Below are 22,668 nucleotides of genomic sequence, written 5' to 3'. Positions count from 1 at the left end.
TAGTCTCCGCCATCGATTGGATGCCGGAGGGGCGGGATCAATCTCCGCCAATGACGTGAGGCCTTCGTAGCGGCTGTGAGGTGTGACGCTAAGGAAGCCGGAAGCCGGGAACGCAGAGCGCCGTGGCGAGTGTTCGCGGTGCACTGTGGGAAGGAGCTTGTAGCTGTTGTTTTGTCGAGATTTCACTACCGCCGGCTTTGAGAGACCGCGGCCGAAATGCCGGAGCGAGATAGTAAGTCAGCCGCTCTTCTGTGCCCACCGGACTCGGGGTTTATGCCACGTGTCGTGTACGGCGGAGCCTCGCCAACCGCTGGTCTCCGGGAGGGGCCCGGCCGAGCTGCCCCCGAGGTTCGCTCCTTAGTGGAGGAGCAGCGTTTTGAATCCGGGAGGCAGCCCCACCTCCCTGCTCCCGCCTTAGTCAACCGTGGCCGGGCCTCGGTTCGGGGACTTGGTTTGTTTATATGACACGGCAGGGGAGGGGCTCGCTTCGCTGTCAGGCAAACCACAAAGTCCCGAAGAGTTGGGATTACCGGATGCTGGGTTCTTTCATGTAGTTTAAGAACGATCTCTTAAATAAATTTTGTTGTTGTTGTCGATTCTCCACTTCGTTTAGGAAAGCCCGTCTTTATAACTTTTTCTTTTTTCCCAAGTGAGACGGAATCTCGAACCCAGGGGGGTTTCGAACTCTTGATCCACCGCTCAAGTGCTGGGGTGACGGGCGCGGGCCACCACCGACAGCCCTTCTGCTCGTTTCTCTTTGAGCTAGTCTTTTTGAGTTTCTTTTGAGCTAGCTAGTGTAGCCCAAACTGGCCGTGGACTCTTGGCAGTCTCCCTTGTGCTGGGTGTACAGGTGTCGGTCACCACCCCAGCTTCTGATGACAGAGCTTCTCCTAGTTCTGCAGTTCCGCACTTACTGCGTAACTGCTGCTCCTCTTGTCTTCTCTTTTGTTCATTTTTATAATCGCCAGTTTTTGCACCGAAGCAAAAACGAGTGATTAATGTAATGTCAATATTTCTTTCTTTTTTTTTTTTAAAGGTGAACCCTTCTCTAATCCATTGGCCCCAGATGGCCACGATGTGGACGATCCCCATTCCTTCCACCAGTGAGTACTTTGTCCTTGAACCAGGGACTGAGTTGAACTGCGAGCAAGAGGGATGGTAGAGATAATGAAAGAATTCTGAATATTTTGTTGGCAAGAATAATCAAAAAGTTCATAGCAGGTGAATTATTGGGAGGAAACCGATAATCTATACATCGTGTTGAAACTATTTTCTCGCAGAAAGCTTTATCATAACTTCATTTACCTTACCGAGATAATGTAGTTATGCTTAATTTTGTAAGTTACACAGAGTGATTGATTTTAGTAAAGTTGTAATTATGAACTAAAAAAAGACAAGTAAAAAGTCTGGACCATTTAGCCCTTTAGCTCTGTGAACCTCGTGAATCAGGAACATTACAGAACATTACATTAGAAGAGAATTTATGACTTGGGAGAGTCTAATTTTTTCTCCTGATAATGGTTGCACTAAGATTACAGATACCTGGATGTTTTTGATTGGTTGGTTTTTTGTTTTTCAAGACAGGTTTTCTCTGTAGCCTTTTGGAGCCTGTCCTAGAACTTTCTCTGTAGACCAGACTGGCCTCGAACTCACAGAGATCCACCTGAACTCACAGAGAGCCTCCTGAGTGCTGGGATTCAAGGCGTGCACCACTAGCGCCCAGTGGTTACAGCACTTGTACTCCTGTGCCCAGCCGTTCATGGGTTCTGGAAACCTGAACTTAGGTTGTTAGACTTGCACAGCAAGCACTTTACTCACCCAGCTCTCCCCCCAGCCCTCTTTTTTTTTTTTGGATATAGATTCACACTTTATCCTAGACTGACATGGAACTCATGGCATTCCTCCTCCCTCAAGTCTCCTAAGTGTTGAGATTGCGGGCATGAACTACTGTATCTTACTTCTTTTTTAAATTTTTATTTATTTATTTGAAACAGACTTTCTCCTGTCTCACTCTCTCAAGTGCTGGGATTATAGGGCATGTTCTCCTACGCTGTAACCCAAGAATTCTTCTTCTTTTTTTTTTTTTTTTTTTTTTTTTTTTTTTTTTTTTTTTTTTTTTTTTTTGTAATGCTGAGGATTAAATCTGGGGCCTTATACATGAGCTAGGCCCTTGCCCTTTAGGTATAGCCCAGGTTTGCTTCAGATTAGCAGTCCTTTTGCTTCTTGTTTCTAGCATTCGTCAGCATGTGCCACTATGACCAGCATGTCCCAGTTTTGACTAGGCCTTGTCCTTTGTTGTATTCCCAGTTTAGTAAAGAATTAAGTTCCCATTCCAGCATTTCTGCAACTGTATGAGAGTATCCATGTTCTCAAATTTTACTCACATTTGATTTGATAAAACTTCTAAGCTGGATGGTAGTGACACACACCTTTAATCCCAGCACTAGGGAAGCAGAGGAAAGTGGATCAGAGTTTGAGACCAGCCTGGTCTACAGAGGGAGTTCTAGGACAGCCAGGGCTACACAGAGAAACTTTGTCTCAAAATACTTAAAACAAACAAACAAACAAAAAAAAACCCCAAAAAACTTCTGGTAGTTAACACTAATGTGTTGAAAGTGAAATCTCTCCTTTCATTTGCATTTCTCTTGTTTTTGTAACATTAACCGTGTATTTACAGGTCTCTTTTCTATTTCCTTTTGGGAACTAATTTTAAAAATCTTTGCAATTTCTTTAAAGATCGAAACTTACCAATGAAGACTTCAGGAAACTTCTCATGACCCCAAGGGCTGCACCTACTTCTGCACCACCTTCTAAGTCACGCCACCATGAGTAAGTCTTCTTCATTCCTGTCTGTTCTTTTCTATGGAACCAGAATTTGGTAGGTTCTTGAAAGCTAATCCTCTGTTAAAGTCTCTGCTTTTGATTTTTTTTCTCATAAAGACCAAAGTTTTAGTGATGACTTGGATGCTGTGATTCTTACAGTTCCTTCTTGAATAGTTGTCGTAGAGTTACTGCTGGTACAGATGGACAGATTTCTGGGCCTGTCTATACCTTACAGACTCATACTCTGCCACAGTTTTTTTTAGGTGATGTCTAATATTAACGTCAATTTAATATTGATGATGCTTTTTAAAATTTGAGAGATATAGATATTAATAATATGACTGCCTGATGAACACTGGTTTTTGTGTTGTGTTGTTTTCCTTTTTCTCTTTTACTTAAGAATGGTCTGACTATGTAGCCATGACTAACCTAGAATTTACTGTGTAGACAAGGTTGGCCTTGAACTCATGGAGATCTGCTTTCCTCTGTCTCCTGAGTGCTGAGCTCAAAGGTGTGTGCCATCAGTATGACTTCTCTCTCTCTCTCTCTCTTTGAGACATTGTCTAGACTTGACTGGAATTTACCGTGTAGTTCAGGCTGGCCTTAGACTATGAGCCTGCTATTTCAGCCTCTGATATGTCCTCCCGGTCCTCTGCGGGTTTTCAGGGCTGGGGCATTATTTTACTATGAGTGAGCTTCTTTGTGTCTTCTAGAATGCCAAGAGAGTACAATGAGGATGAAGACCCAGCTGCACGAAGGAGGAAAAAGAAAAGGTAAAGGGATGGCAGAAGATGATTGCTTTGTCAGGTGGATACTGCTTGTGGGGAAAGGAGGAGAGGAGTTGTGTAGTAACAGAGTTTCCCGGTGGGAAAGTGTCGCTCTGAAAGGGCGGTAGTAGCAGTTACAGACCTGAGGTGGAAGAAACTGAATTTCTGATGTTCAGGAGGTGACAGGCAGTTTTAGAAAGACAAACATAGTCTTTACCATAGAGAGCTACTTGAAGTTACAAGAAAACAGGAGCAGTTGTGCTGACCTTGAGACAGGAGCTGGTAAGCCTTCTTACATATTCCCTTTCTCTGGTCACAGCTATTACGCCAAGCTACGCCAACAAGAAATTGAGAGAGAGAGAGAACTCGCAGAGAAATACCGGGACCGTGCCAAGGAGCGAAGAGATGGCGTGAACAAAGATTATGAGGAAACTGAACTGATTAGTACCACGGCCAACTATCGGGCTGTGGGCCCCACTGCTGAGGCGTGAGTACTGTGGTGATCCTAAGGCCTGTTTTCATCCTATCAGGGACATATTCACACTGTAAATGTTTCTTACTGTTCACCCTCTTCCAGAGAATGCTCCAGACATCTCAGAAGGGATTTGTCACTCATAAAGGACTGTTTCAATAAGGCTCTTCTATTCTTGCTTCCAGGGACAAATCAGCTGCAGAAAAGAGGAGACAGTTGATTCAGGAGTCCAAATTCTTGGGTGGTGATATGGAGCATACCCATTTGGTGAAAGGTTTGGACTTTGCTTTGCTTCAGAAGGTGAGTTCTAGTTGAAGAGGTGGAGAGAGCTACTAGTGTTGAATGCTCATGTTTGGACCTCTGTGAGGGAAAAGACACATGATTGTCCAGACCATCTAGTTTGGCACTAGAATTAAGGTGGCCTGTCTGTAGAACTAGTGGCTGCTCATCTTTCCGTTTGTCTGAATTTCTTGGGGACGTCTTTTTTGATGACACTGGTGTGATTAAGGCCCAGCTCCCTCACTTCCCTCTTTGTACTCTCCTATCCTCCTATCTTCATTAGGTACGCGCTGAGATTGCCAGCAAGGAGAAGGAGGAAGAGGAACTCATGGAAAAGCCCCAAAAGGAAACCAAGTGAGTCAATAGCAGTGAGGGCTTGAAGTTTAGAGGGTGACACCCAAGGTGGAACACCTTTTAGCATCCCCCCTCCAACATATTTTTCTTCTGTTTTCAGGAAAGATGAGGATCCTGAAAACAAAATTGAATTTAAAACACGACTTGGTGAGTAGTTTCTGTAGTAATGAGTGCATTCAGGTGGACTGTAAGGAATACAACATCACTAGGATATGCTTTCTTCTTTTAGCCCCTAAACCAGCTTTTTCTCTATAAATTATTCTTAGAGAACTCAGACATGGATTATTTTCCATGTCATTAATGTCTCCTTAGACCAGAAATCTTTTCAGGTGTTTTTGTTTTCTGTTTTTTGTTTTATTTTTTGAGACAGGGTTTCTCTGTGTAACTTTAGAGCCTATTCTGGAACTCACTCTGTAGACCAGGCTGACCTTGAACTCACAGAGATCTGCCTGCCTCTGCCTCCGAGTGCTGGGGTTAAAGGCATGCACCATCATTGCCTGGCCCTTTTTAGGTATTCAATATGTGTGCATCAAAGAAGGTAGGATAGGTTGGAGGTGATGCTGTAATCTTACAGTCCCAGAACTCACATGGCTGAGGCAGGAAGATAGTTAAAGGTAGTATTGGGTACATAGCAAGACCTTGCTTTAGAAAGCCCACACTAGCTAATAGTATGGTGGTGCATACCTGTAATCCTAGCATTTGGAAAGATAATCAAGAGTTGGGTCGGGCTGGAGAGATGGCTCAGTGGTTAAGAGCATTGCCTGCTCTTCCAAAGGTCCTGAGTTCAATTCCTGGCAACCACATGGTGGCTCACAACCATCTGGAATGAGGTCTGGTACCCTCTTCTGGCCTGCAGACATACACACAGACAGAATATTGTATACATAATAAATAAATTTTTTTTTTTTTTGGTTTTTCGAGACAGGGTTTCTCTGTAGCTTTGGTGCCTGGCCTGGAACTAGCTCTTGTAGACCAGGCTGGCCTCGAACTCACAGAGATCCGCCTGCCTCTGCCTCCCAAGTGCTGGGATTAAAGGCGTGCGCCACCACCGCCCGGCAATAAATACATTTTAAAAAAAAAAGAGTTGGGTCAGCCTTGGCAGCATGAGACTCCCATTTCAAATAAATAGTAAGTAAAAGAATAAGTAAATAAGGCAAATTAATTTTTTAAAAACTGACCGTAAAATAGTAAAAATATAAAGAATGGAGGACTAGTGACATAATTTTTTGTTTTTGTTTTTTTTTTTTTTGCAAGTACAGGCAGGAGGACCTGAGTTGATACTCAGAACACATGTATAAAAGTTGGGTATTGGGCTGGAGAGATGGCTCAGAGGTTAAGAGCATTGATTGTTCTTCCAGAGGTTCTGAGTTCAATTCCCAGCAACCACATGGTGGCTCACAACCATCTGTAATGAAATCTGGCCTGTAGGCATACATGCAGATAGAACACTGTATACAAAATAAATAAATAAGCCTTAAAAAAAAAAGAAAGTTGGGTGTTGTGGCATACTCTTGTAATCTCAGTACCAAGGACCTGGATACAGGTGGAATATTTTATTTTATTTTATTTTATTTTATTTTATTTTGAGGCAGGGTTTCTTTGTGTAGCCCTAGATGGCCTGGAACTAGCTGTGTAGACCAGACTGGCCTCAAACTCACAGAAATCTGCCTGCCTCTGCCTCCTGAGTGCTTAAAAGTGTGTGCCACCACTGCCTGGCAACTTTAGTATTCTTAATCAGTGAAAAGTATTGATCCGCATCTCACAGCATAAGGTTGTTTGAAGATTTAATGTAGCAGAACACAAATAGCACTTGGCCTGGTGCCCAGCACAGACGGGTAATTAATAAATGACTACTGTAACAATAGAAGTTTCTCATTAGCTGTTTGTTAATCTTTCCTTTTGTGTAGGCCGCAATGTGTATCGCATGCTGTTCAAGAGTAAATCATATGAGCGCAATGAGCTGTTCTTACCAGGCCGTATGGCCTATGTGGTAGACCTGGATGATGAGTATGCAGACACGGATATCCCCACCACTCTTATCCGCAGCAAGGCTGATTGTCCCACCATGGAGGTGAGGAGCTAAGTTCTAAGAACCTGTTAAAATCTTCAGATCTGCCTTGCCATTGTCCTGTTCCTCACCTATGGTATCCTCATGTTCTGTTCAATTTTTTTGTTTTTGCTTTTTTTTTTTTTTAAATCTCAGTTTCAGTTGAATCCATTCTTCTCCACCAGCAATATTCTAGTTTAAACCACAATTTATTTATTTATTTTTTTGTTTGTTTTTGTTTTTCGCGACAGGGTTTCTTTGTGTAGCTTCGGAGCCTGTCCTAGAACTCGCTCTGTAGACCAGGCTGGCCTCGAACTCACAGAGGTCTGCCTGACTCTGTCTCCTGAGTGCTGGGATTAAAGGATTGTGCCACCACCACCCAGCTAGTGTGTTGTTTTTATTGAGCTACAATTCGCATGCCATATAATCTACCCTTTTAGTTTCTATTTCAAATAATTTTATCATATTTGCCAAATTGTATAGCCACTACCATAGTTTTAGAACATTCTCCCAAAGAAACCTTGTACTCTTAACACCCATTGCCTGAATCTCTCCACTCTAGCTTCCATTAATGGATTTTACGCATGACTAAGATGATGTTTTATAAATGCAAATTTTTATTTCACTACTACGGAGAAGCTTTCTGTGGTTTCTTGTTCTTAGGGTTCAGCGTAGAAAGTCTGTGAGCCCCTGCAACAGCTGGACTTTGTAGCCTTTTTCAGCATGCCTTCCTATTTGTTCTCCAGCTCTTCTGGGTTCCTTTAGTGTTTTTGTGCTACCATTTCATCTGTGTGGAGCGTCCTTCATCACACCTTCTTACTTGTCATCTTCCTAGCTAGCAACTGTGTATAACTTGTTCTTGAGTTAAGTGAATGGATAATAGCTGGTGAGATTACTGTTAAGAGAGATATTCTTCTTCTTCTTTGGGTTTTTCCAGGCCCAGACAACACTAACTACGAATGACATTGTTATCAGCAAGCTCACCCAGATTTTGTCATACCTGAGGCAGGGTACCCGAAACAAGAAGCTCAAGAAAAAGGATAAAGGTACCTCATGGGAAGGGAAGGGAACCTTACTCTTGGAGGGCATTTGATGGTGAAACCAAGGTCTCTGGAAGACCATGTAGACATTGGATAACTTCTAGACAACAAAGGAGAATGATGAAATGGAACTCTGGGGCAAGATGAGTGTGTCCAAATTCTGCTTGATCCACTCAGAGCCCACTACTTGGGTTTGAAGTGGCAAGGAGAGTGGAAATTTTTGTCCATTATAAACAGCATATGGTTAAAAAGGCCCTGAGGCCGCTGGAGAGGCTTAGCAGAAAAGAGCATCCAGGCTTGATTCCCAACACTGTTAGGGTTGCTCACTACCATCTGGAACTCCAGTTCCCCGGGACCCAGCACCCTCTTCTGGCCTGAGTGGTCTTGGCATGTATGTGGTGTACAGACATTCATATGGGCAAAACACCTATACATATAATATAAAAATTGTTATTTATTTATTTATTTTTTAAGACAGGGTCTCTGTCTGTAGTCCTGACTACCCTAGAACTCCATATGTAGACTAAACTGGCCTTGAACTCAGAGATTGCCTGTCTCTGCCTCCTGAGTTCTGGGATTAAAGATGTGTGCCACCATGCCTCACTATATATATATAATTAAAAAGTCACTGAGACAAGCTCTTTATATTGCAGGAAAGCTGGAAGAAAAGAAGCCTCCTGAGGCAGACATGAAGTATGTATCCCAGCCCTGTGCATCTGTGAGCAAAAGATTTGTGTTTCTTGTCTTTGGCCCTTTTGGAGAAATGGCGGCATGAGTATGTACGATTTTAGCAACTAGTGATACCTGGGTTTTTTCCAGCATTTTTGAAGACATTGGGGATTATGTTCCCTCTACAACCAAGACACCTCGGGACAAGGAGCGGGAGAGATACCGGGAACGTGAACGTGATCGGGAACGGGACAGAGACCGCGAGCGGGAGCGAGATCGGGAGCGGGAGCGAGACCGGGAGCGAGACCGGGAGCGGGAGCGAGAGGAAGAAAAGAAAAGGCACAGCTACTTTGAGAAGCCAAAAGTGGACGATGAGGTGAGATGTGGGACATTGATTCCAGACTGTGAAAACTGCTCCAGAAATGCCTTTCTAGCCAGGCACAGGACCCTTTTCCTTCTCAGCAGCTGTGTGGCTTCACAGCAGTAACTGGGCCAACTAACCTAGGGTGGGAACCGTCTAGGAAATGGAACAGAAGTGGGCTAGGGAATCGATTCAGACTTGAGGGAGAGATGAATAGAAATTCCTCGTAATGATACTAACTTGAGTTTTTGTTTTCTTTTCAGCCCATGGATGTTGACAAAGGTGGGTTGTGTCAATGACATCTTACACTGCACTAGCAAGCCTACTCTCCTTGCAGAACCCTGCTGCTCTAAGCTCATGAAAGTAGCATTTGGGCTACCTACTAGTTTTGTGCTCTCATAAGAACCATGTCTTAATTTATGGACGAGGCAGGGCACATTTGCTCTTACATCTAATTCTTTCAGTTCTGAGGCTTTGAGGTGAGGCTGAGGTTGAGTATACAGTATTCTAGAGATCCTACTGTTAACCAGAGTAGCTCATTAGTTGGAATTTGGTTAAAATTTTCATAGATAAGAGGGTTCCTTTGCCTTAAAAATATGTTTTAATTTGCAAGATGTGGTTGTATTCATCTATAATCCCAGCATTCTGGAGGCTGAGGTAAGATTGGGAGTTCGAGGCTAGCCTAAACTCCATAGTTCTAGGTCAACCTAGCCTACATAGTGAGACTGCCTCAAGTACAAACAAAAACTTTAAAAAATAGATCAAAAACAAACCCCCCAAAGCTACCACTGTTATTTATTTGGTGCGTGCATGCATGTGTGTGTGTATTTGGACATGGGTGTGCCAGTCAATTTCTAGGAGTTGGTTCTCTCCTTCCACCCTTTGGTTCCTAGAATTGAACCCAGGTTGTTGGGGTTTGGCAGCAAGGGTTCTTACCTGCTAACTATCTTGTGAGCCCTGTAAGAACATTTTTTTTTTTTTTTTTTTTTTTTTTTTTTTTTGATTTTTCGAGACAGGGTTTCTCTGTAGCTTTTGGTTCCTGCCCTGGAACTAGCTCTTGTAGACCAGGCTGGCCTCGAACTCACAGAGATCCGCCTGTCTCTGCCTCCCGAGTGCTGGGATTAAAGGCGTGCGCCACCAACGCCCGGCTGTAAGAACATTTTTAAAGCTGGAATCAGGTTAGTGGGAGGAGGTTGTAAAAGCATTAGTTCGAGTCTGAGCAGAGTTGTCTTTTCTTCCAGGACCTGGGTCTGCCAAAGAGTTGATCAAGTCCATCAATGAAAAATTTGCTGGGTCTGCTGGTTGGGAAGGCACGGAATCATATCCTTTATTTACATTTTTTCCTGTTTTTTTTTTTTTTTTAAATATTTATTTATTTATTATGTATACAATATTCTGTCTGTGTGTATGCCCACATGCCAGAAGAGGGCAGCAGACCCCATTACAGATGGTTGTGAGCCACCATGTGGTTGCTGGGAATTGAACTCAAGACCTTTGGAAGAGCAGGCAATGCTCTTAACCTCTGAGCCATCTCTCCAGCCCCCTTTTTCCTGTTTTTTAATTGTTTTTCCTTATTAATACTGAGACAGTGTTTCTGTCTTTTGAGTGCTGAGATTATAGCATGCACTCTATGCCTGGCTGTCCCTGGGTTATAGGAGCCATTTTCTTTTCATCCAACTCCAGTTGTTCTCTGTTCCCGTTTACCTGTCTTTGCTGTGTGGGCTGGGATGAAATCATGCTTTGTATCAACTAGAGAACCAATTCAAGTTCACAGCTGCTTTCTGAAATGTTCATGTTGAAGCCTCTAGCTTCTGGTCCCTCTCGACCAAATTTTTCTGCATTTGATGGAATTTTCTTTAACATGGCGTATGTTGAAGAAGCCAGAAGACAAGAAGCAACTGGGTGATTTCTTTGGCATGTCCAATAGTTATGCAGAATGTTATCCAGCCACGTAAGTGGGTTTAAGTAAGGGAAGTGGGGTGGTTATGAGATTTAAATTTGACTTGTTGGGAACTAAGGGTACTTTCTACTTGGGTGAATTCTTCTGTTTTGTTCTGAGAAGGGTATCAGGTGGGTTTCTGAATGAAATATCGTAATATGGATCTAAAGTATCTGTTAACTTCTGTTTCTCTTTAGGATGGATGACATGGCTGTAGATAGTGATGAAGAGGTAGATTATAGCAAAATGGACCAGGTATGAGGTTAAAAGGGTATTTAAGGTTGTTGGCAGCCTTTGATCAGTAATTTTTAATTTTTGTTTTATGTTTACTTAGTGTGTTCATAGCATGAGTGTGGAGGTCAGAGGACAACTCGCAGGAGTCGGCACTCTCCTGAAGTGATTAGTTAAGAACATGTTGTTGTTGTTGTTGTTTGTTTTGAGGATCTTGTAGCCCAGCCTGGATATGTAGCTGAGGATGCCTTTAAACTCCCCCTCCTGTCCCCACTTTTCTAGTCCTGAGATTATAAATGATGGGTGTGTACTGCCATGCCCAGATAAAATAAATTTTTACTTATTTTTCACTGCTGGAGAACCCTTGCATGCTAGCCAAGTACTGTATCACTGAGTGCATCCCAGACTCAGAAGCTTCTTGTTTTCTGTTGTCCTAGGGACCAAACTTAGGACTTCACATATGCTGGGCAAGTGCTCTACTGCTGAGCCACATACCCAAGAGCATGGTTTAGTCTTGGAGCCTTGTTTAATTTTATCTTTGCCATTTGCTAGTTTTGTGACCTTGCCATGTTCTTTCCTTGTTTACAACTGCCTTTGTTTTTATATCATAAAAAGAGAAATAAAATTCTCACTTTAGAATTTTTGTAAGAATTAAGGTATATATTTAATGTTCAGAGTAATGTATATAATGTAAGTCTGTAGGAATGTTATTTATTAGCGTAAGATTTATACTGGTGGATTATTATTGTGGATTGTGGGCTTCTGGTTTTGTTCAGAGAAAATTCCCTTTCCACTGATAGCTTTTCCTCCCTACCTGCTCTACCACAGGGTAACAAGAAGGGTCCCTTAGGCCGCTGGGACTTTGATACTCAGGAGGAATATAGCGAGTATATGAACAACAAGGAGGCTTTGCCCAAGTGAGTAAATATGGGCAGAGAAGTAGGGTGTGGCGTTTTGTTGGACTAGCCCAAAATGGGTTAGAGAAAGCAGTCTAGCTGGCTGCAGTGTTTCCCGATAGGTACTTTAAGAACGTCTCCCTACTGCTGTGAGACTTCTAATGCCTTCTTCTGACAATGAACCTTTTCAGGGCTGCATTCCAGTATGGCATCAAGATGTCTGAAGGACGGAAGACGAGACGCTTCAAAGAAACCAATGATAAGGCAGAGCTTGATCGCCAGTGGAAGAAAATAAGTGCGGTTAGTGGACTCTTTCTTAGGTGGGAGGGTTTCAGTAGAGAAGAGACACTGACAGATCCAGGAGCAGACAGGGTGGGTTAGCCATAGAAGTTGAGTGAGGTCATCTTTGGGCTTTAGGTGGACGTAAATCATTAGAAGGATGCTTATAACCTACTGCTGTTCTTGTACAGATCATTGAGAAGAGGAAGAAGATGGAGGCTGATGGGTGAGCAGCATTGCTCTTTCTCTTTGGGCCTGGTGGGAATTGTTCAGTGTCTGATCCTTTGCTGATCTGCTTCTCCTTTGATTTCAGGGTTGAAGTGAAAAGACCAAAGTACTGATCTCTAGTTCCAACCGTCACCACATGGCTGTGCTTTCAGCTGTTTGTTTCTACAATTCCTAGAAAGGTTGCAAACTGTTTTTGTTTGTGAATGTTTATAAACGTATATTGTATAACTTTGTTTATAGATCTGCCTCCCAAGTGCTAAGATTAATGGCATGCAGCATCATGCCCAACATGTTCAATTAAAATTAGTTAAACCCGCTGTCTTCTGTGTTGGGCATTCTTTCTGGAGGGTCCCTTGAAGAAGGTAGTTTCAGTAGTTGTGTCTATTAGCATATCAGAGCTGACACTGGTCGCCAAGTTCTCGCAACATATGTTTGCTAGCCCAGTTTCCAAGAGGGAAGGGAAGAGTCATTGATGGCAAGAGAGATGTCAAGTTAAATGGCCAGACTTAGTCAGTTCTATCTGGGGTCCTAGTCTGAGACTGGAGATTCTCTGGGGACTAAGATCATCCTGCTAGACTGGTTTCAAGGCTGCATAGGATCGAACTTAGTGAAGCTATATTAATAAAAATCACTTGTGGAAACAAAAGCCTTTTATGAGTTTATACCCTTAGTGGGGAGCATCTTTGTTGTATTCCACGCAAGGCCTACTTGGCTAAACGACTAACGGGGGCTGGGATGGGGAACTCCTTGAGGTAAAACTAGTATATACTGGTCCAAAAGGTGTTGGTGCCCTTCACCCTGAGAAGTTTGTCAAGGCCCGGAGTGAGCGAACTGTCTCCTTTGTGTTTTTTGCCAACACTTTGGTCTAGTGTTCATTAGGGTCTCTACTTTTTCTGGCTGAGTATTGAGTCTAGCATCTGTGGTTTCACCAATTCCTAGGGAAACTGGATGTCACCAAGCTTAGCCATTGACTTCGACCGTTCTATCTTGATAAGGAAAGGACATCTTGGTTTTGGTGGCATTGTACATCGAACTCAGCTGTGCATGCTAGACTCTACCACTACGTTAAACCCACAGCTGCAGAAAAGGGCTTTTTGAGGCATCCAGCTTTGCCAATAGTGCTTAAGCAGAAAATGGACTGTCTTCATCAGTACCTAGAATGGCTTTAGACAAATGGTGCCATGGTCCAATGGTTGTAGGTCACAGTTCTAATTAGGAAAACGGTCACAGAGACATGATTCATATGAATACCTAGAATCAATAAGCAAGATCTGAGGGTTGACCGCCAGCTTAATATTGTTTCTACAGTACTCTAACCCTTTAATCCCTCTTCAGATAGATGATTTCTCTTCTTTCAAACCCACCTCATGCTCACTTTTTTTTTTTCAAGACAGGGTTTCTTTGTGTAGCCCTGGCTGTCTTGGAACTTGCTCTGGAGATCAGGCTGACCTCCAACTCAGAGATCTACCTGTTTTCTGCCTCCCCAAGTGCTGGGACTTAAGGTGTGCACCACCACTCCCCGGCAATAATTTATTTCTGTTTTATCAACATTGATTGATGTTTTGCTTGCATGTATGTCTGTGTGAGATCCCCTGGAACTGGAGTTGTGGACAGTCGTAGACTGCCATGTGGGTGATGGGATTGAACCCAGACCCTCGGGAAGAGCAGCCAGTGTTCTTACCTGCTGAGCCATCTCTCCAGTCCCTCATGTTCACATTATTTTCCTTTCTCAGTATACAGATCAGGCTGGCCTGATAGTCTCACGAGATCCACCTGCCTTTGTCTCCCTGCCCCGAAGTGTGCTACCATCCAGTACATGCCTTAGAAGGCCTACCACACTGCCATGGAAAGCAGCCTTGTTATTGGAGCCTTTGTTAACAGGGATGTCCAGAGCATCAGCTGTCATGCTTGTTTTTCAAGTAGTCTAAGTACAACTGGTCATGCCCATCAAAGGTCAGGAGCCAAACTACGAGACTGGACTGTTCACTGTTTTTTTGGAGGCCGGAAGATGTTGGCCTGGGCAGCTGATGGAGCATGTGTGAAGGCTGCCTCCTGTTAATAATCCCTGTCTGTTAACTTAGGGTTGCATGGACTCTTTTTCCTTCTTGAGCAATGTGCCTGCCCCTAGCCTTGGTCTTAGGTTTCACCAAGTCAGGAATGATTGGGATCCCCCTCTATGTTAGGACAGGACTGGATGGAAGGATAGGGTAGAATTTAGGGTGTTCCCAAATATGTAAAGCGGCTTAGGAGGGAGGGCAGGCCTCAAAGGTCACACAGTCTAGCCAGCTAGCCCAAGCACAGGCCACAGTGGGTCAGGTAAGGTAGGTCTGGGGTGGGGGAGCAGGAGATGGCACAGCCGGTTGAGGATCGGAGTTTAATCACTGGAACCTCCAGTGGGAGGAGAGAACCGACTCCATAAGGTTCACGCAGCGCGCCGTGACAGGCATGGTATTCATTATACAGGAAAACACTGAGGAAGGGGAAATCCTCTGAAACCAAGCCCGTATTTTCTGAAGTGTCTTTCTTCCTCAGCTCTTTTTTCTTAGCCCTTTAAAAAAAAAAAAAAAAGAAACTTCTCCAAAACCACAGAGAAACCCTGTCTCGAAAAACCAAAAAAAAAAAAAAAAAAAAGAAACTTTTAATGAACTGCAACTCACTCAGCTTTATTTACAATGAATAAATAAATAAATAAATAAAAAGGGGGGGGTAGGGTAGTGACTCTTAGAGGGCACAGAAGGCCGTGACCGCTCCACTCTCAGCGCCCACCGGAGGCAAAAGGTCCGTTCCTTTCTGACGTCCTTCCCAGTGCACTTCCGATCCCGCCTCTTTCCGGAAGGAGCGACCTAAGCCACGCCTCATTAAATGTACTTGGCTCCTCGGCGCGCGCGTGGGTCCTATGGATCGCATGTGTGAGGAGAGTCCCTCAGAGAACTCTAGCAATGAAGAAGAAGACCTTGACTCCACGAAGGCAGCACCCCGGATTCGTGATACCCCAGAAGACATCGTGCTGGAAGCCCCAGCCAGTGGCCTGGCGTTCCATCCCACCCGAGATCTGCTGGCAGCAGGGGACGTAGACGGGGACGTGTTCGTGTGAGTGGGGTGTAGGGCGGAGGTGTGGTGGGCGCGTGGGCTCCAGGGTCTTAAAGCTCTTCTGGGATGGAGGTGAGGGTAGAGTGTGGCGGGAAAACATTTTACGAGACTGACGGCCCGACTCGTTCAGTAACATTCAGCAAGTGTGCTTGTGGAGGCCTCACATTGATTCCAGTTTATCTTCCCACGTCCCTCTCCACCTTTTCTTGTTTTATTATTTTATTTTTAGGCAAGGAGTCTTGTTGAGCCTGAACTCGACGATCTTGGCTAGTCTTAACTAGCTAGCCAGCTTGTCTCAGGGGTCCCATCTCGTCTTCCTAAATGCTGGGAATAGAGTTGGCCACAATTCCTGCCCAACTTTTAAATAGGTTTTGGGGATCCCAAGGCTGGAGGCAAGCACTTTATCCATTGAACCACCTTCCCAGCCCTCCACCTCTATTTTAAGTTGTCAGTACGGTGACATTGGTAAAAATGTATAGTAATTAACTGTGCCCTTCTCTAGCTTCTGTGGACTCTGATTATGACCTTTGCAATCTGGGACTGGATTTGTCAGTAGCTTTTCTTTTTTCTTTTTTTTTTTTTCTTTTTTTTTTTGGTTTTTCGAGACAGGGTTTCTCTGTGGCTTTGGAGCCTGTCCTGGAACTAGCTCTTGTAGACCAGGCTGGTCTCGAACTCACAAAGATCCGCCTGCCTCTGCCTCCCAAGTGCTGGGATTAAAGGCGTGCGCCACCACTGCCCGGCTCTTTTTTCTTTTTTCGAGACAGGGCTTCTCTGCAGCTTTGGAGCCTGTCCTGGAACTCGCTCTTGTAGACCAGGCTGACCTCGAACTCACAGAGATCTGCCTGCCTCCCGAGTGCTGGTATTAAAGGCGTGCACCACCACTGCCCAGCCCAGTTATTTTTCTTTGAGACAGATCTCACTATGACCCAGAATAGTTTCAAAGGATCCTGACTCCAGTTTCAGATTATTTTTCCCCCAATGTTTTTAAGTCAGTTTCTCTAAGTATCTCTGACCGTCCTTGCTCTGTAGATCAGGGTGGCCTCAAACTCAGAGGTCTGTCTGCCTCTATTTCCCGAGTGCTGAGTAAAGGCATGCGCCGCCACCACCACCCAGCTTGATCTTGGAATTCTTTTTGTTTGTTTTTGTTTTCCTGAGACGGGGATTTTCTGCCTGTCTAACAGCCCTGGCTGTCCTGGAACTCACGGTAGACCAGATTGGCTTCAACTCAGAGACAGCCACCTTCCTCTGCCTTCAGAGTGCTGGGATTAAAGGCATCTGCCACCACTTGGGAGGCAGAGGCAGGCGGATCTCTGTGAGTTCGAGACCATTCTGGTCTACAAGAGCTAGTTCCAGGACAGGCTCCAAAACCACAGAGAAACCCTGTCTCGAAAAACCAAAAAAAAAAAAAAAAGAATTCTTAAGAAAATAGGCATCCATCAACACACCCAGTTTGCCATTAGTTTAATCAAGTATTTCTGGGCCCCCACAGAGGTCCAGACCCAGTATTTCCCAAGGCTCAGACTTTTGAGGATGAGACAAAGAATTAAAAATTCCAGGCTAAAGGGGTTGGTTGGTGGTAGCACACACCTTTAATCCTAGCTCTTGGGAGGTGGAGCTAGCAGGTAAATCTCTTGAGTTCAAGGCCAGCCTGGTCTACAGAGTACCTAAGACAGCCAGGGTTACACAGAGAACCTCTGTTTAGAAAAAAAAAATTTAGCTGGGCGGTGGTGGCGCACACCTTTAATCCCAGCACTCGGGAGGCAGAGGCAGGCGGATTTCTGTGAGTTCGAGGCCAGCCTGGTCTAGAAGAGCTAGTTCCAGGACAGGAACCAAAAGCCACGGAGAAACCCTGTCTCGAAAAATCCAGAAAAAAAAAAAAAGAAAAAAGAAAAAAAAAAAACAGAACAAAAAAAAGAAAACAAGTTCCAGGCTAGCCTTGGGTATGTAGTGAGGTCGTGCCACAACCTGACCCATTCCCCAAAGCAGCCCTATACAGGTATATTTTGAATTAAATGTGTACTGAAACAAGATCTAACATTTGAAGTTAATTTAAAATGGATAAATGAACCAGATGGTGGTGGTTCATGCCTTTAACCCTAGCACTTGGGAGGTAGAGGCAGGTGGATCTCTGAGTTCAAGACCAGCCTGGTCTGTGAGTACCAGGACAGCCAGGTACACAGAGAAACCCTGTCTTGAAAAACCAAAACCAACCAAACAGAATAACTAAAAGAAAAAAATATATAAAGAAAGAGAAATGATTAAATAGGCTGGGGGTGTGTGGCTCAATAGCAGAGTTTTACTGAGCACGTTTGAAGGCTTGAGTTCCATTCCGTTATTACAAAGCAAATTGCTAAGCAGAATGGTAAGCTTTTTGGTCTTGGAAGCACCGTACCTACGTGGGAAGGTTGGATTTTTGTGCTCCATGCCTTTCAGGTTTGGTATGGGAGCATTCACTCTCTCTTCCTTTCCTCAGCTTCTCATACTCTTGTCAGGAGGGCGAAACCAAGGAACTCTGGTCCTCAGGACACCACCTCAAGTCCTGCAGAGCTGTGGGCTTCTCAGAGGATGGGCAGAGTGAGTACTGGGGAGGGCAGCCAGCCGTGTGGGAGAGGCTAGATGGCAATGAGCAATACCGTAAGCTGGGCCTTTCCCCCCAGAACTTGTCACTGTCTCTAAGGACAAAGCAATCCACGTATTAGATGTCGAACGAGGACAGTTGGAAAGACGAATTTCCAAGGCTCACAGGTAAGAAAAATCAATTAGATATACGCGTACCAGGTGAGGGGTAGGGGTAAGGACGGAGAGGTCTCATTAGAACAAGTTCATATTCTTTGTTTTTCCAGTGCCCCCATTAACAGTCTTCTGCTTGTGGATGAGAATGTCCTAGTCACTGGGGATGACACAGGTGGTATCCGGCTCTGGGACCAGCGGAAAGAGGGCCCTCTCATGGATATGCGGCAGCATGAGGAGTACATTGCTGACATGGCTCTAGACCCAGCCAAAAAGCTGCTGCTGACAGCCAGGTACAACCTTACACCTGACTCCCTGCTCTTTGCCTCCCGCTAGACCACTTGGAACCCACTTTGTGTTATGAGCTTCCCATTCAATCTGTTCTCTACAGTGGGGATGGCTGCCTTGGTGTCTTCAACATCAAGAGACGCCGATTTGAGTTACTCTCAGAGCCTCAGTCAGGCGACCTAACCTCCGTCACCCTCATGAAAGTACAGCTGGGTATGATGGGATGGGGTATGTATGCCAGGGGGTTCATTGTGAAGTCGCTCCACAAACACGATTTACCTTGTTAACCTGCAGTATGGGAAGAAGGTGGCCTGTGGATCTAGTGAAGGTACCATCTACCTCTTCAATTGGAATGGTTTTGGGGCCACAAGTGACCGCTTTGCCCTGAGGGCAGAGTCCATTGACTGCATGGTTCCAGTCACCGAGAACCTGCTGTGCACCGGCTCCACTGATGGAACCATCAGGTAAGGGAAGCCAGAGCAGCCCTGGGGCTGAGGAAGAGGCAAGCCAGCCGGGACCTAACACTGTTCTCTCCTCAGGGCTGTGAATATCTTGCCAAACCGAGTGGTAGGCACCGTGGGCCAGCACGCTGGGGAGCCTGTGGAGGAGCTAGCCCTGTCCCATTGCGGCCAATTTTTGGCCAGTAGTGGCCATGACCAGCGACTCAAATTTTGGAACATGACTCAGCTGCGGACTGTGGTTGTGGACGACTATCGGCGACGCAAGAAAAAGGGAGGACCGCTTCGTGCCTTGAGCAGTAAGGCCTGGAGCACTGATGACTTCTTTGCTGGGCTGAGAGAAGATGGGGAGGATGCCAAGGCTTCAGAGGAGGTGGCAAAGGACAGCAATGACGACAGTGACTGAGGGCACGAGGACAATGTCAGGACAGGGAGCCGTGTTTTCTGGGACAGCCCTGAAGAGATTTGTGTTTTGATGCTGTAGACTGAACCTACAATCTTGAGTATAAGCTTAGCTCTGCCACTGAGTGACACCCCAAGTCCCCAAATAGGAGTTCCCAATACTCTGTTGTATGAACTCATGGCCCCGAAGTGGGAAAGCATTTGCTCACCCTACTGTTGTTTTTTTTTTTTTTTTGGTTTTTCGAGACAGGGTTTCTCTGTGGTTTTGGAGCCTGTCCTGGAACTAGCTCTTGTAGACCAGGCTGGTCTCGAACTCACAGAGATCCGCCTGCCTCTGCCTCCCAAGTGCTGGGATTAAAGGCGCGCGCCACCACCGCCCAGCTTCACCCTACTGTTGTTAAACAAATTCTATTATAGCAAGACAGCACAGACAGACATGTGTATACCAACCAGGGTTTTAATATAAATATAACCAATGTAGAAAAAAGAAAACCAGGTAAGCCCAAAAAAGTAACAAGTGGTGGAAGGGCCTTTGGCTCAAATAAAAACACAGATTCATAGTAAGCTCTTTTGTGTGGGTATGGTGAGTTACTTGTCAAACTGGGAATTGACCAAGGATACTAGGCCAGAGGTCAGATCAGACCCTGGGCTCAATAGGGAAGGGCAAAGTTCTTCACAACTAAGGTAGCACTTAGGTGTGACAGGATTTGCCCTAGCAAGGAAGCTGTAGCCAGGCCCTGTCACTTTGTGATTCAGTAGTGGCTGCCCAGGCCTGCTGGGCTGGGGACAGGCACAGGTTATGTCTACCCATTTAGGATGCCTGTAGAGAAGAGGGGGAGGGGTCACTGCTTAACCATGGTACCTGCTTCAGCCCCAGGAGACCACAAGCTGGTCCTAGACTCACTCAGTGTTTCCAGCAACTGTGCAGAAACAGCATCCTTGGCCACCTCATGCCCATCCTGCCAATCAGAGGCCAGCACAACCCAAATGAGGCCACTGAAAGGCACTGGGTGTCCAGGGATCACAACCTGGTACCAAAAGCGATGCCAGCCAGCGGGCCCTGTGCCTAAACACTTGGTAAGGAACACTGGGCTGCCCAGCTTCATTCGCTGACACAGCAGCTGCAGAGCGGCCCGAGCCCCTTGGAACCCTAGCCTGTCCCTGCTCTGCTGGCTGCCATCAGGCCGGAGGAGTCGCAGTGAGGGACCTGCAAGCTGCTGGCGGAAGTGCTGCTTCAGGTCTGGCTTGAGCCACTCGACAGCCACCTGTTCTCCACAAAGGCGTGACTGCCCTGCAAGACAAAGGCAAGAGATAAGGGCAGATCTGAGTACAGAGACAGGAGTTGGCCTGTGAAGTGTCTTGCCTCAGGCTGTGTTTAATGCCTTTACTTCCTGGTGATGTGACAATGACTTCCCCAAGTCTCACTGCATTTATTTGTGAAGGGGCTGTAATACCACTATCTAATTATCCCTAGGGCAACACAGGGCATTCAGGCTTCATTTACCTAACCATTATCACAACAGCAGAAACAGCACTGCTTAATCTGCTGAAGGGCAGGAGCTACAAAGATAAGCAGGCCCATCTCAACACTTTACAGCTCTGGGAAAATGGGGAAACATCAAGGACTAACACAGGATACAACAGCAGGTGGTGGTGGCACAAACCTTTAATCTAATAACTTGGGAAGCAGAGGCAGGTGGATTATCTGTGAGTTTGATGCCAGGACAGCCAAGGCTACGCGGAGAAACCCTGTCTCAGAATACAACGTACGGGAGGAACTTAGACAGGTAGTAGCTTACATTTAGGTAAGTAGTGGCTGTAGTACTATTGCATGGCGGCAATCTGTGAACTCCACACGTCTGCCTCTTAAGATTTGGGGATATGCTTTTAAGTAGCCAGCCGCCCTCCCGCAGCTTCCACCCCTACCTTCTACCAGGGCCTTTTTGGCCATGGCAGCTGCTCGGTGTGTGCTGAACTTGAGCAGTGCAATCTGAGAGGGCGCCGACCCAGGGCTGGGTAGCAGCAATGTCTCCTGCAGGCTGGGACCCAGAGGTTGGAGGGCGAGCAGTAGCGTGCGACGGTTCAAGCTCGGAGGCAGCCCGTCTACTGTCAGCTCACACTTCTCGGTGCTTCTGCACACCAGAAGCTGGCAAGAAGGGCGCAGCTGGTGGTTGTGCAGAGTGGCAATGGCGGCCTGGGCACCGCGCCGTGAGCTGTAGCGCGCATAGGCAAAGCCGCGGTTCAAGCCACTGAAGGTCATCATTAGGCGGAACTCGTAGAGACGCCCCACGCGCTGGAAGAGTGGGATCAGCTGGTGCTCATAGACGTCCTGGGGTAGTCGTCCAATAAACACCTCGGACCCTGAAGGTGGCGGGCTGCCCACCCAACCTGGAGGGAGAGGTTATGGAGGGGTACTGTGGTTTACCGAGATGGTTTTATTTGTAAGCCCCAGGAAATAGCTGGGGTGTGTGTGTCGGAGGGAGGGTGAGATCATCTAGAAATATTGACACCCTTCTGGCTCCTGGTCCTTAGCATAATGGGGCCACTGGACTGCATAAACAACCAGGCTGGCACTGAGTGGGAGAGTGGAAAGGGAAGCCAGACAAAACCCGAATCTAACAGAGGGTATGTCAGTCAGGTAGTTTCGGGTTTCTGACTTTGGAGCTTGGGGACAGGCCCTTCCCACAAGAGTGACCGAGGCTGGTGTAGAGACACACGGGGTGGGGCTACCATACCTGGGGGTGGCCCGCCATACTTCCTTTGCCCGTTGACCTGCACCAGGCGGATGCCAGTCTCTCTTACCCACGCCTCCAGGGCTGCCTTGTTCTCTGGATTCACCCTCTCGCACCATTGCTGGGGTGGGAAGAGGTAGGTTGGAATGACGCATCACGGGCGGTCCCACCTCGCTTGCGGTACTGGGGTCACGGTAACCGCCCCTTGTGCAGGCGGGGCCCAAGGACCCCTTAGGTCTTCTTTTACTTACCTCACACTCACGTTTCGACTGCATAGCTCTCTCCTAGGTCTGCCAGTACGCTTTAGAACTTCCTTGAGCTTCTGTCTCTGGAAGATTCCCTGTCCTCCACGCCCCCTCAAGCTCTCATTGGCTCAGAGAGCAACCCCGCCTCTCAAGGAGGCACCCATTGCACGTGCGCGAGCCCCTGGGGGGCGAGCTAGCTAAACCCTGTGTGTGGGTGGAGCTCCATCGCCAGAGGTAGAGGTGGGGCAGAGTCCGGTCAGGATGGACACTGGGCCCACAGTGTGGGTATCCTTTAACCAGTGGGTTTCTGACGGGGACCGTCGCTCTTTCATACCAGT

At 46.1% G+C, this 22,668-nt stretch overlaps 3 protein-coding genes across 3 annotated transcripts; 2 read left to right on the top strand and 1 right to left on the bottom strand.

Moving 5' to 3' along the window:
* The first annotated feature begins 99 nt into the window (after positions 1–99).
* Ik (IK cytokine) lies at positions 100–12,702 on the top strand. The gene is made up of 20 exons (XM_057788543.1): positions 100–232; positions 1,037–1,103; positions 2,737–2,829; positions 3,537–3,596; positions 3,910–4,077; positions 4,248–4,362; positions 4,625–4,695; positions 4,796–4,842; positions 6,603–6,766; positions 7,680–7,788; positions 8,436–8,475; positions 8,602–8,827; positions 9,076–9,094; positions 10,054–10,132; positions 10,683–10,763; positions 10,949–11,006; positions 11,811–11,899; positions 12,070–12,178; positions 12,349–12,383; positions 12,471–12,702. Exons 1-20 carry the CDS (start codon positions 217–219, stop codon positions 12,496–12,498), a joined length of 1,674 nt encoding a protein of 557 aa, XP_057644526.1. The 5' UTR covers positions 100–216; the 3' UTR covers positions 12,499–12,702.
* Positions 12,703–15,228: 2,526 nt separating this feature from the next.
* Wdr55 (WD repeat domain 55) lies at positions 15,229–19,799 on the top strand. Its single transcript, XM_057788677.1, has 7 exons — positions 15,229–15,475; positions 17,949–18,049; positions 18,133–18,220; positions 18,319–18,498; positions 18,597–18,696; positions 18,788–18,957; positions 19,033–19,799. Exons 1-7 carry the CDS (start codon positions 15,282–15,284, stop codon positions 19,355–19,357), a joined length of 1,158 nt encoding a protein of 385 aa, XP_057644660.1. The 5' UTR covers positions 15,229–15,281; the 3' UTR covers positions 19,358–19,799.
* On the bottom strand, positions 19,793–22,603 carry Dnd1 (DND microRNA-mediated repression inhibitor 1). The gene is made up of 4 exons (XM_057788678.1): positions 22,337–22,603; positions 22,089–22,206; positions 21,280–21,741; positions 19,793–20,644 (listed from the first exon to the last, which is right to left on the bottom strand). Exons 1-4 carry the CDS (start codon positions 22,358–22,360, stop codon positions 20,196–20,198), a joined length of 1,053 nt encoding a protein of 350 aa, XP_057644661.1. The 5' UTR covers positions 22,361–22,603; the 3' UTR covers positions 19,793–20,195.
* Positions 22,604–22,668: the final 65 nt, after the last annotated feature.

Source organism: Chionomys nivalis, chromosome 14, assembly GCF_950005125.1.
Source record: "Chionomys nivalis chromosome 14, mChiNiv1.1, whole genome shotgun sequence".
Classification (NCBI taxonomy): domain Eukaryota; kingdom Metazoa; phylum Chordata; class Mammalia; order Rodentia; family Cricetidae; genus Chionomys; species Chionomys nivalis.
Note: the sequence above shows the minus strand (reverse complement) of the source record. Positions and strands in the feature narration are given on the sequence as shown.

Bases quoted from the DNA above. Each gene is read 5' to 3' on its own strand.
- Ik (XM_057788543.1), top strand. The intron at 2,830-3,536 runs GTAAGTCTTCTT...TGTGTCTTCTAG, and splicing joins TCTAAGTCACGCCACCATGA to AATGCCAAGAGAGTACAATG. The intron at 4,363-4,624 runs GTGAGTTCTAGT...TATCTTCATTAG, and splicing joins ACTTTGCTTTGCTTCAGAAG to GTACGCGCTGAGATTGCCAG.
- Wdr55 (XM_057788677.1), top strand. From the start codon at position 15,282: ATGGATCGCATGTGTGAGGAGAGTCCCTCAGAGAACTCTAGCAATGAA. The intron at 18,499-18,596 runs GTACAACCTTAC...TGTTCTCTACAG, and splicing joins AAGCTGCTGCTGACAGCCAG to TGGGGATGGCTGCCTTGGTG. The intron at 18,958-19,032 runs GTAAGGGAAGCC...TTCTCTCCTCAG, and splicing joins TCCACTGATGGAACCATCAG to GGCTGTGAATATCTTGCCAA.
- Dnd1 (XM_057788678.1), bottom strand. From the start codon at position 22,360: ATGCAGTCGAAACGTGAGTGTGAG. The intron at 22,207-22,336 runs GTAAGTAAAAGA...TTCCCACCCCAG, and splicing joins AGTCGAAACGTGAGTGTGAG to CAATGGTGCGAGAGGGTGAA. The intron at 20,645-21,279 runs GTAGGGGTGGAA...TTTGTCTTGCAG, and splicing joins CAAAAAGGCCCTGGTAGAAG to GGCAGTCACGCCTTTGTGGA.